This window comes from Gavia stellata, chromosome 10 (assembly GCF_030936135.1).
Source record: "Gavia stellata isolate bGavSte3 chromosome 10, bGavSte3.hap2, whole genome shotgun sequence".
NCBI lineage: Eukaryota > Metazoa > Chordata > Aves > Gaviiformes > Gaviidae > Gavia > Gavia stellata.
This window is the reverse complement of record NC_082603.1, coordinates 5,051,445-5,066,604: the sequence shown is the minus strand read 5'-3', so window position 1 is coordinate 5,066,604 and position 15,160 is coordinate 5,051,445. Positions and strand designations below refer to the sequence as shown.

The 15,160-nt window shown below is 50.3% G+C and overlaps 1 protein-coding gene across 1 annotated transcript in view; it reads right to left on the bottom strand.

The window, feature by feature from the left end:
* The window catches only part of PAPPA2 (pappalysin 2), a 93,191-nt gene that overhangs the window by 46,647 nt on the left and 31,384 nt on the right, over positions 1–15,160 (bottom strand). Inside the window, exons 4-11 of the mRNA XM_059821593.1 lie at positions 10,549–10,842; positions 9,610–9,802; positions 7,966–8,087; positions 5,581–6,073; positions 4,901–5,029; positions 3,160–3,251; positions 2,715–2,908; positions 1,385–1,522 (exon numbers count right to left, since the gene is read on the bottom strand). Of these exons, the coding sequence (XP_059677576.1) occupies positions 1,385–1,522; positions 2,715–2,908; positions 3,160–3,251; positions 4,901–5,029; positions 5,581–6,073; positions 7,966–8,087; positions 9,610–9,802; positions 10,549–10,842 (1,655 nt within the window). The remainder of the gene's footprint in view (positions 1–1,384; positions 1,523–2,714; positions 2,909–3,159; positions 3,252–4,900; positions 5,030–5,580; positions 6,074–7,965; positions 8,088–9,609; positions 9,803–10,548; positions 10,843–15,160) is intronic.

Below are 15,160 nucleotides of genomic sequence, written 5' to 3'. Positions count from 1 at the left end.
CGGGTGTACTAGGCAAATTGTCAACAGGAATCTGTCTTTCCTAACCCAATGTGTTACCAATCAGGCAAACTCTATTAAAAAAAGGAAAAAAAAAAAAAGAAAAAAGAAAAAGGGCATATTTATTACTAGTCCATAAATAATTTTATGGGCGGAAAATAATAGCACTCCTAAAGAGAGCACGGAGAACCAGTAATGAAACTCTTTAATATAAACTTCCATAGAGGAAGAGAACTGACCACACGCTCCAATAAAACTGGAACACGCTTTAACCCCTGGTGAGAAGTGGAAAGCAAGCTTTCATCTAGGTAGGGCAGAGGGGGAGATTGCTGCTTTCTTGCTAGCAAAGGAAGAAAGGAGGCACATTTGTCATGGCCAGAGACTAAAGCCGGAAAGTAGGTTGTGAACACACAGACAAGGAAGAAAGGGGAAAAAAAGCTGTTAAAGGAAGTTCTTTGAGAGACAGAGGATCTCGGAGGCAATAGCAATGTTTGTTGACTCAGGTTTGATGATTCACCAAGTTGCCTGAGGGTCTTGGGAAGAGGTCCTCTCTAGACAACCTCCAGCAAAGCAGGGCAAGGTGCCCCTCAGACTGCAGAGGAAGCAGCACGCCGGAGCCCAGCTTTCCAGTAAGACCGGGCAACAGCCACAAAACCTCTAAACCATGGCTGCGGTCAGAAAAACCAACGCTGTAAAAATCGCTTTGGCCTAGCACTCAGCTCTCCTCTGTCCTGCTCCTCTGCCTGTTGGGACAGAGAGGTTGGACCCTTCCAGGTGCCCTCCCAAAGGCAGCCCCCGAGCCCCCCTCAGGCTGCAGGACCAGCAGCTTGGGCACAGAAGTGCCTCCTTTGGTCTGGAGTCACCGGCGGGCAGGAGGACCTGCATGCCATAGCTGATTGCTGTGGGCTCACGGTGCTCAGCAGCAACCTGGAGCGCTCAGGACCTCTCAGGATGGCAGTGCGTAGCCAGCTACCCTCTGTTGCTCTTCACAGCCACAGGGAGCAAAGGCAACTAGGACTTTAAACCCAGCTTGTGCCCACCCTTTGCGGGTGTAACGGCACAGCTTGACTGCAGGGAATAGTCAGGAGCAAGCTGTTTCTCAGCCTCAACACATTTCTGTGGGCTTCTGGTTTCGGGCACAGCCCTTCTCCTGGCAATCTGCCCCAGGATGGGTTTGCTGTTCACAGTGGGAATGGGGCAACTACATAAAACCCAGCCACAGGCATTTGGGGTTTGCGAAGAGTTCAGTAGGATATGAAGTCCTATCTGAGCAGTTTTTAAGACTGCTGTAGCTCCTACAGGACAGAAAAGGACGGGTCTTTGTCACCAAAGTGCTGGGGCAAAGACAAGCAAATCCTTCTGTGCCTAACCACACATCCTCACTTACCTTGAGCCAAACTCTCTCATTGCCCAAGGGCATCCTCTCCTCATCTGGACCCTGAGCATTGTCTTGGCTGGGAGCGCAGGGGAACCAAGCAGCCAGGGAAAGGTCCTTTGGCACTTCGTGAAGGTGGGATTTACATACCTGAAAGGAGAGATTTATTTCAACCCAGAAAGAAGCAAGGAATGTAAGAGTAAGAAACAGCACCTAGAAAACCTCAAGGAAGACTCAACAAACGTTGAGAAGGATCCCAAGTTTGTTCCTAGCATGAAGACAATTAGGATGTGGGTTCTTAAGCAGGAGTGACATCTCACCACCCACACATGTGCACAGGAGCCCTTTGCCATTTTGAGGTGCCGTAAATATGCTGTTTAAGCACACCATGGTGTCTGGTTGGGCTGAGTAAGAAATAATGATCCAAGCTGTGAGATGGTAGGTAAGACCACAGCCTCCTGATTTTGGCTGGACTGATGAGAGCTGAAGGTGTGATTTGTTTGCCTTGAATACCAGTCTTCTGTACCATTTGATACCCTATGGTGTCCCAGACATCCCCATAGGCCTGGCAGACAAAATCCAAGAGATACGTGTGTCATTCTAGAGGAGCAGACACCTGAGCCCAAGGCATCTCTTCAGACACATACATCTGGGCAATTTAATTATGCTGTAGGTCTCAAGGGGTTTGTTTCTTGTATCAGGTCAGTAGAAACGCATGTGTAAAGGGCTAAATATGACCTCTCTACGTATTTCTTGCCCTTCTTCAGCTTGCTAAGAAAGAACATACACACATCACATTAACACTGATCAGGTGAAATCCCATCCTAGACCTCCAGGCCCTGCTCCAAAGCCCATATGAAAGATGGGAATTCTCCCATCGATTTTCCCTTGGCTTCAGATCAGAGAATCTGAGAGCAGCACAGATGCTGATGTATGCATGATTTTATCCTTTCAGGCCCTGACCTTATAAGGTATTAGACTGACAGGATTTTTTTAAACCAACAGTGGGACTCCTCACTCACTGCTCAATGTTGTGCATTTAGCTGGTGGGAGGGTTGTGGTCATCATTTAGCAAACTGCATGGTCAGGGGACATGCTCCCTGCCTTGATGAAACACCCCTCCATATACTGCAGTTCCTGGACTTAGGGACTACTGGAAGAGGGGTGTGAGAAATGCCCAGGTCTTCTCCTGGCTTCCTGTATGGGAATATAGTCATCAATGAACACTTCCAGAGCTGCTCTGAAGATTTTGGTTTTGCCTCAGTACCCTCTTGCAGCAGTGACTTCCCCAGCTTTACTACACGCTAGAAAAGTCTTTTTTTTTGGCCATGCCTTCACTCACCTTCACAACAGGCTCTCCAGTGACCAAGGAAGCAGGGCAGGACTTCACATCCTGATGGGAGGCATAGGCTTTCGCTGCCCACAGATCCACATATCCATCGGGCGTGTAGGGACCACAGTCCAGGACACTGCTTGTCTTCTCGAATGGCTCACACACACCGTCCCCATCGTGCACATAGCACAGGCTTGGTTCACCTGCAAGGAGACAAGGGATGACCTGTTTACGAACCAGGCACATACATCTTCTCTTGTCCCCGGAGGCACGTTGGCCATTTAGCCCTGGGATTTCCCACCACAAGGGCCTGACAAGCAACATGGATCACTCCAGCTGCAGATCCATGTTTTGTTGCAATGAGGTGCATCACTCCCAGCTCTGAGGAGCTATGTGAATAACATACAGTTTTGACTCCTGCCTCAAAAGGATGTCTCAATCCATTTGGACTCACCGACACAGTTGAAGCCTTTCTCCTTTTTACACTTCCTGGAACAGCCATCTCCATCCAGCAAGTCCCCATCATCACATTCCTCCTCCAGGCTCCTAAGAGGACAACAGCCAGATGTGTTAACACCACCCTTGACTCAACACTCCTGTGCTTCTGCCCGGTCATAAGTGAGGACCCTGTATTTTGGTTCCATTTTCACAGAAGCAGGGAAAAGAGGAAGAACCACATGTAGAGTAAAGTAGAAGAGAGAAAACACCGTATTTTGCCAGGAGATAAAAAGAGGTTGAAAACACAGCATACGGGAGAAGGCATGACTGTATTGCTACTTTCTTGTAAGACCTGATGCAAGAGCTATGGGAGAAAATGATGCTATATACAACAGAGTGAGTAGAGAACCAAGCATCAGGAAGATTTGCTGCTGGAGAAAGCAAGTGTTGGAGAGGGCAGGAGGCTTTAAGATGGAGCTAGTGTTTCAGTGGGAGCTGGAGAAGAGGAGGTAGGAGAAGGAAGAGAGAATAGGTTAGCCCCCAGTGACACGCATGGCATCTCATGAGGGGAAAAAAGCTTATGCAGTTTACTTGAAAAGGTTCTGTCCTCACACTGCAGAAAACAGACCTGATAGGAAAAGCTGGCAGAAATACCTCAATTTGTACCTATTCCTTTGTGCACAGAGTTACATATCCCAAAACGCAAGGAGCAAAAAACCTTCAGACATACATCTCGTGGTGCTCACCCACCTCCACCCTCTTCTAACATGAAAGATCCACTGTGTCCCATCTTCCCACCTTTGGCTCACCGTTCCACACATGGTACTAAGGAAAAAAAACTTTCAAAGGCAAAGCTTCCTGCGTGGCCTTCTGCACAACAGCTCAGGAACAGGAAAGCCTGCCAAAAATCTCAGCTGCTCTCTGCCCTTTTCTGCTCCTCTCACTTTTCTATCAACTTTGACAACAGATCCTAATGTGGTTATTTGCTCTCTCTGGACCAAGTCTTCAACTAGTATGAATTCATGCTAAAACCATACCAGATTACACCACTTTAGCAGCTAGCCCTGCTGTAAGCCTCTTTGCCTTGCTGGGTCTTGTATGATACCACAATCCCTCCTGCACTTTCTTCAATTGCCCACTTCCCTCATGCTGTTAAGAAAGCGGTTTTCAAAGGAAAGTGATTCAGAGTAACCTGGAAGTTGAAGGCTGAAAAAGCTAAAATATGGAAATTTGGCATAATTATCCCCAGATGGAGCAGATGAACCACTGGAGTCTCTCAATGTAGAGGTGGTGCATCCCTCATCATTTGGGGTCTCTAGGCAAAGACCAGAGAGCTCTCCAAAGACACCGCACCGTGTGGCACTGCGCTTGCTGCAGAACCTACTCCTGCAGGGCCACCACCGTATGCCCTGTGCTAAAGGCTACATTGGCCAGTTGCAAAGGCGGATCTCTTGGGGATCAGACTCCGCAACAGTTTGCTGGGATGGGCCAGAATCCAAGCACTGCAGTCAAACACTGAGGATGTTCAGGTTGGACCCCTCATCCAGACCCTGCTTCTCAAAAAGACTGTCTCCATCTCCTCTGCACATGGCATTTTACAAAACACAAGCTCTATAGTCCAGTCTGCTGGAGGGATTCAGTGCAGCATCTTCAGTCAAGTACCCATGGGTGGAGGACCAACCGGGTGCTTCTCTTTGGGGCAGGATGACCTGACAGCTTAAAGAACCTCAGCTGAGAGCTTGGGTTTCTTGACTTACGTGATCACCTTCCCATCCCCACAGTAGGGTGCTCCGTGGACGTGGATGAGCGGTGGGGAGGCTTCTCCTGAGGTTGTCCCAGAGACTGCCTGCACCTGGTAGCTATACACCTGCCCAGGCGTGACTTCCCTGTGGGAACAGAGAGGACTTGAACAAAGAGCAGGAGGGAACAGCCCATACATCTGCAACAGATTTGCTCACCACAGCTATAGAAATCATATGTTTGTGCCCAGGCAGTATCAGTTTGACACATGTCTTCATACTCTAAACTGCCAGAGGCAGAGACTGTGGGAAGAAGGTCTCTGCCAGGTCATGCAGAGGGGCCTGCCACTTATTTCCCTAGGGTCCGAGCTGGGGAGAAGCTGCATTAACACAAACAATCCTTTTACTAGTCATGTTGATGGGGAAAATGTTTCCGGGTTTAATGAGCTCCTCCTAGTTAGCCTAGGCTCCTGGGCAAGGGTTGTGCTAGCATGATGGGTCTGCAACAAGCTTCCTCAATGCTGAATAGGGAATCCACTCATGGCATTGAACATGGTAATTCCCCGGGGGGGGGGGGGGTAAAAAAACCCCAAAACACAAACAAAACCGTCCAGGGATGCAAAGGTAGGACCTAAGGAGGTCATCAAAACTGTCCCAGCCACCCACTCAGCCTGCGGTGGAGCAGTCTCGTCACTCACATGTCGACGAACTGGCGGTGCGCCTGTGCCGGGGCAGCGGGGGATCCATTTGCAAACGGGGGGTCACGGAGGACTCGGTACTGAATCAGCTTGCAGGGGGAACAGAGAGAGCTGTGGGGCATGGAGGTCAGCAGGGCCGTGTCTATCTCCATCCTCTCGTCAAAGGTGTAGATTTTGACTCCGGATACCTTTTTAGGTATGTTGAGCTTCACGGTAAAGGGGACATCACAGAAGGTGTCCAGGGGGCCCAGATGGATGGACTCTCCCTGCTCTGTTAAGACTTCAATGTCAGACAGCACCTTAGGAGAGCCCGTGGAGAGGTACGTGGTCCAGAGGGTGAGGGAATCGGGGTAGACGGGGTGCAGGAAGCGCAGCTCCAGGATGCAGCCATCCGGCTGGGGGCATGGCACCGTCATGTTCATGTGGTACAGGTGGAGCTCCGGACTCCAGGCCTGCAGGCTGGGCTCACAGGGCTGATCCACGTCTGGGGGACCTGGGCAGGAGGGATGAGGAGGGGGCTGATGAGAACCAGGGGACAGCCAGCCTCGCAGGGGACCCAGAGGGGTGATCCTCCCTGCAGGTACCACATAGGGGTTTATGTATCGCTGCGCTATAGCTGCGCACCCATGCAGTTTTGTACCAGCTGCAAGCATGCACCAGAGCTGGTGGCATCTGCCCTAACATCCTACAAAGCAATAAGCACCACTAGTCTCCCAGCTCCTGGGTACACGTACAAGAACTGCATCTGCCAAGCCTTGTGTCTCACAGCCCTCTAAAACAGGGACAAGGGTGTCCATGCTGCCGCTGGTCACAGTGCCACAGGCAGCTCTAGAGACAGCCTGGACACAGCTGGGGGACACAAAGCTAGCTCTGTAGTCTCATAGGCACAGAAGGTTTGCTAAGGGCACCCGAACTCAGTTCCTGTGGCTCCATGGGTTTGGACACGGGCTAAGCAGAGCAAAGAGACTGAAGCTTTCTACAGGCACCTACTGGAACAGGTCACAGGCAGGAAGGGGAGCAGGTCCAGAGCAAGCCAGGGAAGGAGCTCTGGAAAGCTGTTCCTCCCCCAGGACAGTGCGCAGGCTGACCTCAGATCCCCAGCCTGCCTCCCTTAGTGGTGGATTAGCACTCAGCAGGAAAAAGGTAGTGTGTTGAGCTTTCGGTCTCAGAAAGCACCACTGGAATTCATCATCCTTTAGTAGAAAGCAGAAAGAACCCTTGTCTTCAACCACCACTGCAAACATTTCTTAGGACCCAACTCCAATTCAAAGCCTGCATCCATTTAATATTAGTCTTCTAAAAACGATAAAACCTGTCTCTTTTTCACCAGAGCAAACATGCACTTGTGATAGTTGCAGGTCATGCATAGGAGAAAACAATACCCAATAATTCCAGAAGCAGTTTTAATTTGTCAGTAAATCAGACAGGCAGGGAAACAGGAACCACTGACAGTAAACGAGCCAAGCTGTGATTTGTTTGATATCACTAAATGAGTACAAATTTGATTATTTAAGTTGACTTTCTCTTTCACTCCCCCAACTGGCAATGCTAGCAAGAGATACTTAAAGAGTTTTCAGACACAGGATCTCAGCTGCATCCTGACACTCCTGTTCTCAAAGCATGGGCTACATCCCAAAGGTATAACAACATCCAAACTGCACTTTCCCATCTGTCACCCTGGCACATTTTCATTTGACCTCGGTGGCTCAAATGTGCAGATGCACAGAACCAACAGATCCTCTGGCTCCACGTGATTCTACAGCAGCATGTGCACTACATACAGCCCACGGGATCATTTCACATGGTCTTCTGCCTCCTCTGCTTTGCCCTTGGAGGAGTTGAGGCAGCATGAAAAGCCCAACAACTCCTATGGCAGCTGCATGACCCCAGAAGTCACCACCATGGTCTCAGCACTGGAGAAGTTGTAACACCCTGCCATTCATCTTGCCATCGAGGAATTGCATCCAACCCAGATTGCCCAGGACTTGGTAGACTCAGTGGGACTGAGCAGGGAGGTCCTCTTGCTCCCTTTGGACAAGGCTGCATCAAAGCCTGTGAATGCCCCTGAGGTTTTGGATGAGGTCCCAAGCTCTATGTCGTAAGACTTATTTCAATGAAATGCCCCTCCCTTTGACCAGTATTTCTCATTAACATCTTTCTGAGCAATGACTGGGGTTAATATTGGGGTGTTGGCTTGTTTGTCCAAAGCCAGCTGGCAGTTACCAGGTATCTCCTGGGCACCTAGAAGTCCTTCCTGCACTGAAGAGCCTCCCCAAAGAGGAGACTACTCACTCTCTAGAAGAAAAAAGCTTCTTTTCCTTTTCCCAACAAGATCTCATCTCTGTCCAGGGGATTCACAGCCAGGGAAGGAGAGGAGACTTTTACCTTCTGCTTCTTCTGGGGTCCAGTAGCCGGAGGAATCACAGACCCGAGGAGAAGACGCCTCATGCACATACTGACGGAAGGTGCCATCCTCTGCACAGTGATCACAGAGTGTGTCCTGCTCCCTGCAGACAGAAGACAAAGGCATTGTCATGTCTAATCATGACCAGTTAATTTTCCATCCACGTTTGTCCAGGCAGGATCAGATGGGAAGTTGGAAAAGCAAAGCTAAGCTCTCAGGAAGCCCCCTGGGCATATTGTCCTGCTTGGAATAAGCTTCATCAAAGACAGGAAAATAAGAACGACTGTGGGACAAGATGGGTTCAATCCCTCCTCTTCTACGTGCTCTCTGGATAGTCTTGGATGAGCCACCGAATCACTTGTTCCCTACCCACGAAGCAGAGCTAACAGACTTTGCACTTCCCAGGGCAATGCCTCTGCAGTTGGGTGGGTGCACTTGGGTCTATCTCTGCTAAACCCCAGAGTCAGGTTTTGGCTTTCATCACTACTGTAATACAAAATGGTCACAATAATACCGACCAAAGGGGGTGCCCACTGTGCTCTCCAGGAAAGAAAAAGGCACTTTTCTGTGATAAGGACCATCTTCAGCCCCTTTCCTTGACCAGTTCATCTCGGGGCATGCAGGACCCCTACCCTGGACCAGCTCCTGAGCTGGTTATGAGCAAGAGCTGGGGATGGATCCGAAGACCCAGCACCTGCCTTTTAGACCCATGTTCTCCTGCTCCCAAACTACTCCATTCCCCATCAAAGAAGTTCGTTTGGATGACTCGAGGCCACCCAGCACTCAGAGGCTCTCATGCCTGGGGGGGTGACAGGCAAAAGGCCCATCGTGGAGAGCACCAGTTCTTTGAAAAGGTGGCAAACACTGTCCCAAGAGTGTCCCAGCTGCCCTCAAACAGCACTTTTCTTTTAATTGCAAGACACAGCTTTGTGAAACAGCTTTGAAACAAGTTCAAGAGCTCTTTAACACATGCTTATGGTCCCATAATAAAAGCATAGACCTAAAACCTGATGGAAACCAAAATGTTTTAGTACAAGGGGCTGCTGAATAGAGGCGTTGGTGGTGTATCCAGGTGTTGGTGACTCCCCAGTTTTAGGGGGAAGACAGCCACCCGGGCTTTCAGGGCCATGCACTGCTCACCAGCCAAACAACTCCGGTTCCTCAGCATCGTTTCTCTGGCTTGAAAAGTTTCCTGACTTACCCTCAGTTAGTTACACCATGAGTCCGTGACAGCGCTGGGAACGAAACCCAGCTCTTGTGGTTCGAGCTCCCTGCCTTAACCACAAGGCTGCATTTCCTCCTGGTAAATAGCTTTTTTATACAATAAGTGCTAAATGAAGCTCATTTTTCATTCCGTGATTGCACTCTGGGGTTTAAGAATTGGCATTGCCTCCCGACGCTCTTTGGCTTCCCCTCCCGGCACCCCGACAGCAGAAAGCTTGTGGGAGAGCCCATGTGCCAGCAGGGCCATTGCAGCAGCCCAACTCTTGTGTCTGGGGGCTCTGCTGGAGACGACCAAGGGGGAAAGGGGATTGGGGGGGGTGGTCTGCACCATAGAAGATCCCTTGTCCCTTCTAGCAGGCTCCTGTGCAAGCCCAAGACCATTGCAACAGCAGATCACTTACCTCTCGTGGATGACACCGCTGATGGGAGGCAGCCAGTAGATGCTGAGGGAGTCCTGCGTCTGGCCCGTGACCATGGGAGGGATCGGGATGGGCGCGGGCTTCTTGCTTTGGCCCCAGCGCTGGTACACCAGGTCCAGGTAGCAATGCATCCGGGCCACTTGGTTAGGGGTGAAGGTGTTGGTGCAGTCATCATCTGGGGGAAGAGAGGTGGCAGGAATCGGCCGGCGGGGCATGACAACGTGCACCCTTCCCGATCTCCAAACCCTGTTTTGGGGACATCTGGGAAGACCTGGGAGACACCAGCGCGTGGTTGCTCTCCTGGCAGGACTCTCTGGTGTCGTGTGTCCCCAAAGCCACAAGATGGCACTGCCTCAGCAGCTCCACGTCCCTGCACTTGCCACAGCAGCTCCGGGCTGCAGTGGTCTCAACGCTGGCTGGCACCAGCTCTAACACCTGGGCAGGGCCACCATCCTCCTGGGACTGGCAGTGGGTCAGCAGGGGCTGACAGAATTGCTCTGCAGGCTTTGGTCCTCCTGGGCTGCCAGGAGGAACACCAGCCCTCCACAGCATGCCTTCGGAAACCGAGCCAAAAGGGTTCAACTTGAAGATTCAAAATTGTAATAGTCGTAGTAATAACAATAAATAATAGTAATAATAAAATTGCTTCAGAACTGGAGAACAAAGGCACCACGCAGACAAGAATGGCCTCGGTGCATCTCCAATGACCTACAGACTGGCAAGGAGGGAGGGATGGAAACAGCCTGCAGCAAGAAGCTACTGCAAGCACAGGCTGCAGCCTGCCACATCCCTGCCCACCACGAGGGACCACACCAGTTAGGGAACGAGGGAAGGGACTATCGATGGAGGTGGAAGGGAGGAGACACCCAAGTTTCTAGGGAAGATGACTCCTTACAGTTTCTAACGAGTATTACTCATTACCTGTGTAACTCATGTAGTTGTTGAAGGGTGTTCCCGTGAAATGCATCTGGCCACAGGTGTCATTGGTAGGGTCCGGATCCCGGCAGAGTTTACTCTTTGGGGTGGGGGCAGTGTCGGCACAGAGGTCTCCCGTCTCCATAGACGGAGTTGTCTCCCTGCAGGGATCGTCACAAGATTCCCGCTCGCTCACTCCCTTAAAGACATGGTACAGCCCCAGGACATGTCCCACTTCATGGATCATGGTGTTCGTGTGGCCGTGCATACCGTAGTAAGCAGGGTTGAGTACAACTCCACCTAGAATTGCAAGTACAGAGAAGATCATGCAGGGAAAGAGACAGCGGGCAGCCACCGTTACTCACCTGTGCTAGATAAAATCCCTCTCATTGTGCTTTCAGGTCACAAATTAGGTGCCAGATGAAGACCTGAAGATGGACATATTCACCCTCTTGTAGGATGGTAAGAGGGCTCCTTTGCTCTCTTGGAGTGGTATGTGGTGGGTGGTTTTTCTTCCCCTTCTGATCACACCACTCCCCCCAACATCTTCAATCATTTCAGCTACCATTTCCCTCTGTGTCTTTTTGCATGTTCATAATTCAGTGTCTGCTTTGGTTCACACTTACAACTCCAAATGAGGTTTGGAGCCAAGGCACCAAGCTGAGACATGCTGTGGGTTTACAGGGATAATCTTTTAAACCAGAGGAGAGAAGACCTTCCCTAGCCAAGACAGGTGGCTAAAGCATACCAGTTCCTGTGGCAGGTGAGGAGAAGGAAGTGCCTAGCAAATTCCTGACGCGCTTGGCTGTGCCAACTAAAAGCTACCTTCAGCACAAGTCCATAGGAAGAGTCAAAGGCACTGCCTCTGGCAGCATCAATGACAGCATCAATGGTCGACTGCTTCACCCTCCAAACCAGACCCTAAGGAGTAAATTTAAACTCGTATGAGGTGCTGTTGCAATCCACTAAGCTTCTACCACAAGCCTGACTCAAATTCACTGTGTATTTTGGAGTGAGATTTTCAAAAACACGGCTTCTGAAGATCCCTTCCTCTCCTTCAGAGGGATTTGCATGTGGGCAAGGTGCACCAAGTGAACCAGGGGAGAGCCCCTCCACCCATCACAGCCCTACTCCTCTTCACTGGGGCACCCCAGCCCCTTGACTCAAGGGGGCACAAAGGGGCGGTTCATCTCCAAGGTCTTCCTCTCCTGCCCACCCACCTGTGATGGGAAGAGCAAGGAGCAATGACACTGAGGAAAGCCAAGCTGAGCAGATCCTTCCCTTTGCTCACTGCCAGCACCTCTGATTCCTGACCTGGGATGCACGCCCTGTACCAACAACTCTGTACCACATCTGCTGGGAAACTGTCCATGGAGAACACTCAAGAGCAATACTTACCTCTCCTCTCTTGCTTACTTTTATTTTGCCCAAATGAAAATGTCTTTGGAAACTCTACATCTTCTCTTCCTGTTTCGAGGCTTTTCAGCGGCCATTTCCTCCCCTCTCCTCATCTCACTCCCTTGCTCCATCCGCTTTTCCATGCTGCCTCACAGCGGAGCAAGTGCTGGGGAATATCAGCAAGACGAGAGGGCAAAAAGCAGAACCCAGCACGTGCCCAGGCTGACTCCAGGCAATACCTCAGTGGCATGGGAGGCTGTTTTTACCCAACTACTTTTAACCTAGACAGTTTGGTTGGCAGTGCGGTGAATAGTTGGCTCCGGCACAGCTTGCTCCCTCCTTTGCAGGGCCCTGGGGGATATACTCTGCCAGCTACCTCACAGCAGAGCCTCTGCTACTGCATTTCTGCTGCTGATTGCTGCCCCCGCCAACAAAGTTAAAATTGGCAGAGGGCCACTGTGTGATCCTGTCTCCAGACACAGCATAGACTGCTTGAAATCTGCTTCTGGATCAGCTCCGTGCGCTACTGGACTACCTCATGTCCTCAAGTACATGGCATTCCTTCCAAGAGAGGGCTTTCTTCAGATCACAGTGTCCCTGGCAGGACATCAGCAGGACTGTGACTCCTCTGGTAGAGCCATGCTGGGTGAACACTGGGTTGGGGATGGAAAGGGGCCTTCAGAGATGCCCTGAGCAATTCTCTCAAGCCCAACAGGGTTGCGAGAGGGTGAAGAAATAAGGATGGCATCTTCTATGGAGTATCCTGCTTGTGTGGCTCATGGAAGGGCTGGGAGACACCACTGACCCATCAAGTGGCACAGTTTCTTAGCTAAACATTCATGTTTGTTGTTCTCCACAGTGTGGATCTTATGCCCAGGGCAGCTTGGCTTGAGGCAAAGGACGGGTCACAAAGTAGCTGCATTCCCTTTCTCCCCAGCTGTAAAACACCAGAGCAGAGAACCTTGCATCCCATCAGTCAGCTCTTGGCCTGTTAGTTGGCTGGAGATGAGCCACCAGAAGGTACAGAGGTTGAAAAATCCTTTTGGGACATTCATGTTATGTCCTACCAATCATTAGGTTTTTGCAAGCCATTCCCCTCTCAATTAGCAGGCTGGTAAATGCTATAGATAGCAAACAGTATCCCATTGATTGAGAACCCAGTGTGTATATACAAAAAAGCTACTTCTCATTTTAATCAGAACAGGACATGAGAGAAGAGAGAACAGAAAGAAAAGGCATCTCTGCAGCCAAACCCAAGCCTGAACAAGGCAAGGGGCTGCCTGCCCAAAGGTCTGAAAGGAGGAATGCGCACGCAGAAAGAAAATAGTGTTCATAAACAAATAAATGAGATGTGAAAGCTCTGCACGCATCCTGCGGCACTAACCACAAGGAACGGGTCTGAGCATCAGGGGCATGGGAGGCCCTGCAACCAAGCAGCCCTCCTCCCAGCAGAAACCCAACGCTCTTCCCGTGCGGGGGAATAAATGGGATTCCAGCACAGGGAGGGAGAAAACTGTCACAAGGGAGGGATGCCAAGGCTGGGATACCCTGTCCCTCCATCCTCTCTGCTGGCTTCCCCTATTCCATTCCTCCCCCACACTCCGCAATGGTCATATTTTTAGTATTTTTTTTTTTTAACAGCTAATTAGATGGCAGGATTAGAAACAGCATGAGAACTCTGCTTCCTTCCAGAACATCCCTGTCCCTCCATTCCCTGTTCCCACAGCTCCCCGATGAGCTGGGAGAGCTCCCAGCTTCGGACCAGGAAGTTGTATTTCCCCTCTGCAGGGTCCTGGCTGTGAAGGCAAGATGTGGAAGCATTCGTAACATCCCAACACAAACAGCCTCCCTTCTCATCTGCAGATCAGGCTTTGCTTCTCACCTCTGCCTCCTCCTGCTCTGGGAGATGGGCTATATTGGGCTTTAAGTGAACTTACCCTCTCATGCCTGAGAACCAGCCGAAGGAGGCCCCCCGAAGTCAGCATTTTGACAACCAAGATGAAAACTTCAATGTCACATCAAGGGGGTCTGGCACTCCAAGGCAGGTGAACCAGAGTATTCTTGGGACTTGCCCACCAAACTGAGGCCAGGCAGCTGGAAAGCTGCAGGGCTCATCTTGCCACATCCTGTCCCTCCAGACCAGACCTACCAGTTACCAGCTCTGCATCTCTAGCATCCCCAAGGCCAATCCTCAACTCTGCTCAAGCAGCAAGAGGTGCCCAGTCCATCAGCACAATGAATGATTTGCACTGGTGTGGACCTCACTTCACCTTCACTCACACATCCCTTGGAAGCTCCCAGTCCCAGGACATCGCCCCGCTTCCAGCGACAATCAACGGCAATGATGAAGGACTCTGGTTCAAGCCAGCCCCTAAGAAGCCAACGTGTTCCTGGGTCGGGGCTGTTGCAGAGGACGCATGCTCAAGCAAGCACAGGATCTTTAAACAGCAAACCACAAAGCTGAACCTGTATCATAGGGCCAGTCTTCCTCAAACACTGAGTCACAGCAATTAATGGAACAAACGCATGACGGTTAGTCAGACAGGAAGACGGCCATTGCTTAAGGTACCTTTGATGGAACGGCTGGCCCTCCTTCAGGATCCACTGACCTCAGCCAGTTATATGAGCTGGCCTCAGCTTATATAACTACAGAAGAAAGTATTTATAACATCAAATATTAACAATTCCCTTGCCTTTCGACCATGTTTATGCAAATACAGTTCACATGCAGCTACACATGAAGTTGGAAGCATCTGCATTGCTAGGGTTTTTAAGGCAAGGCTTTCCACTGCGGAAAGCTAAGTTTTTTTTACAGGACGGGAGTTCTTCAACTCCTTGTATTTTGTAGTTAAAAAGATTTACTTCCAAGTTTTCAGAAAATTCATTCCAGACTCCAAGCAAGAACTCTGAATTTGAGAGGAACTCACTGTGATTATCGTGGGAAGACTGAGACAGACAGTATGGTTAGAGGGAGTGGTGCAAACAGACCTGAGATCTACCTCTGCTGCTAGCTGGCTGCAAGTTGCCTCTGTCGAGGAGCTCCAAAGCAGCTGAAATACTACCTATAGAAGTCTCACAGACCAGTTCACCCTTTCCAAGTCAGTAATTATCTCTTATACTTCAATGAATGTAGTTGCTGTTGGTTGGTATTACTACTGGTCAAAAATGGTAAACCATTCCTAAATCTTCAGAAAGGCTGCCTGAAATTCAAATTTACTCA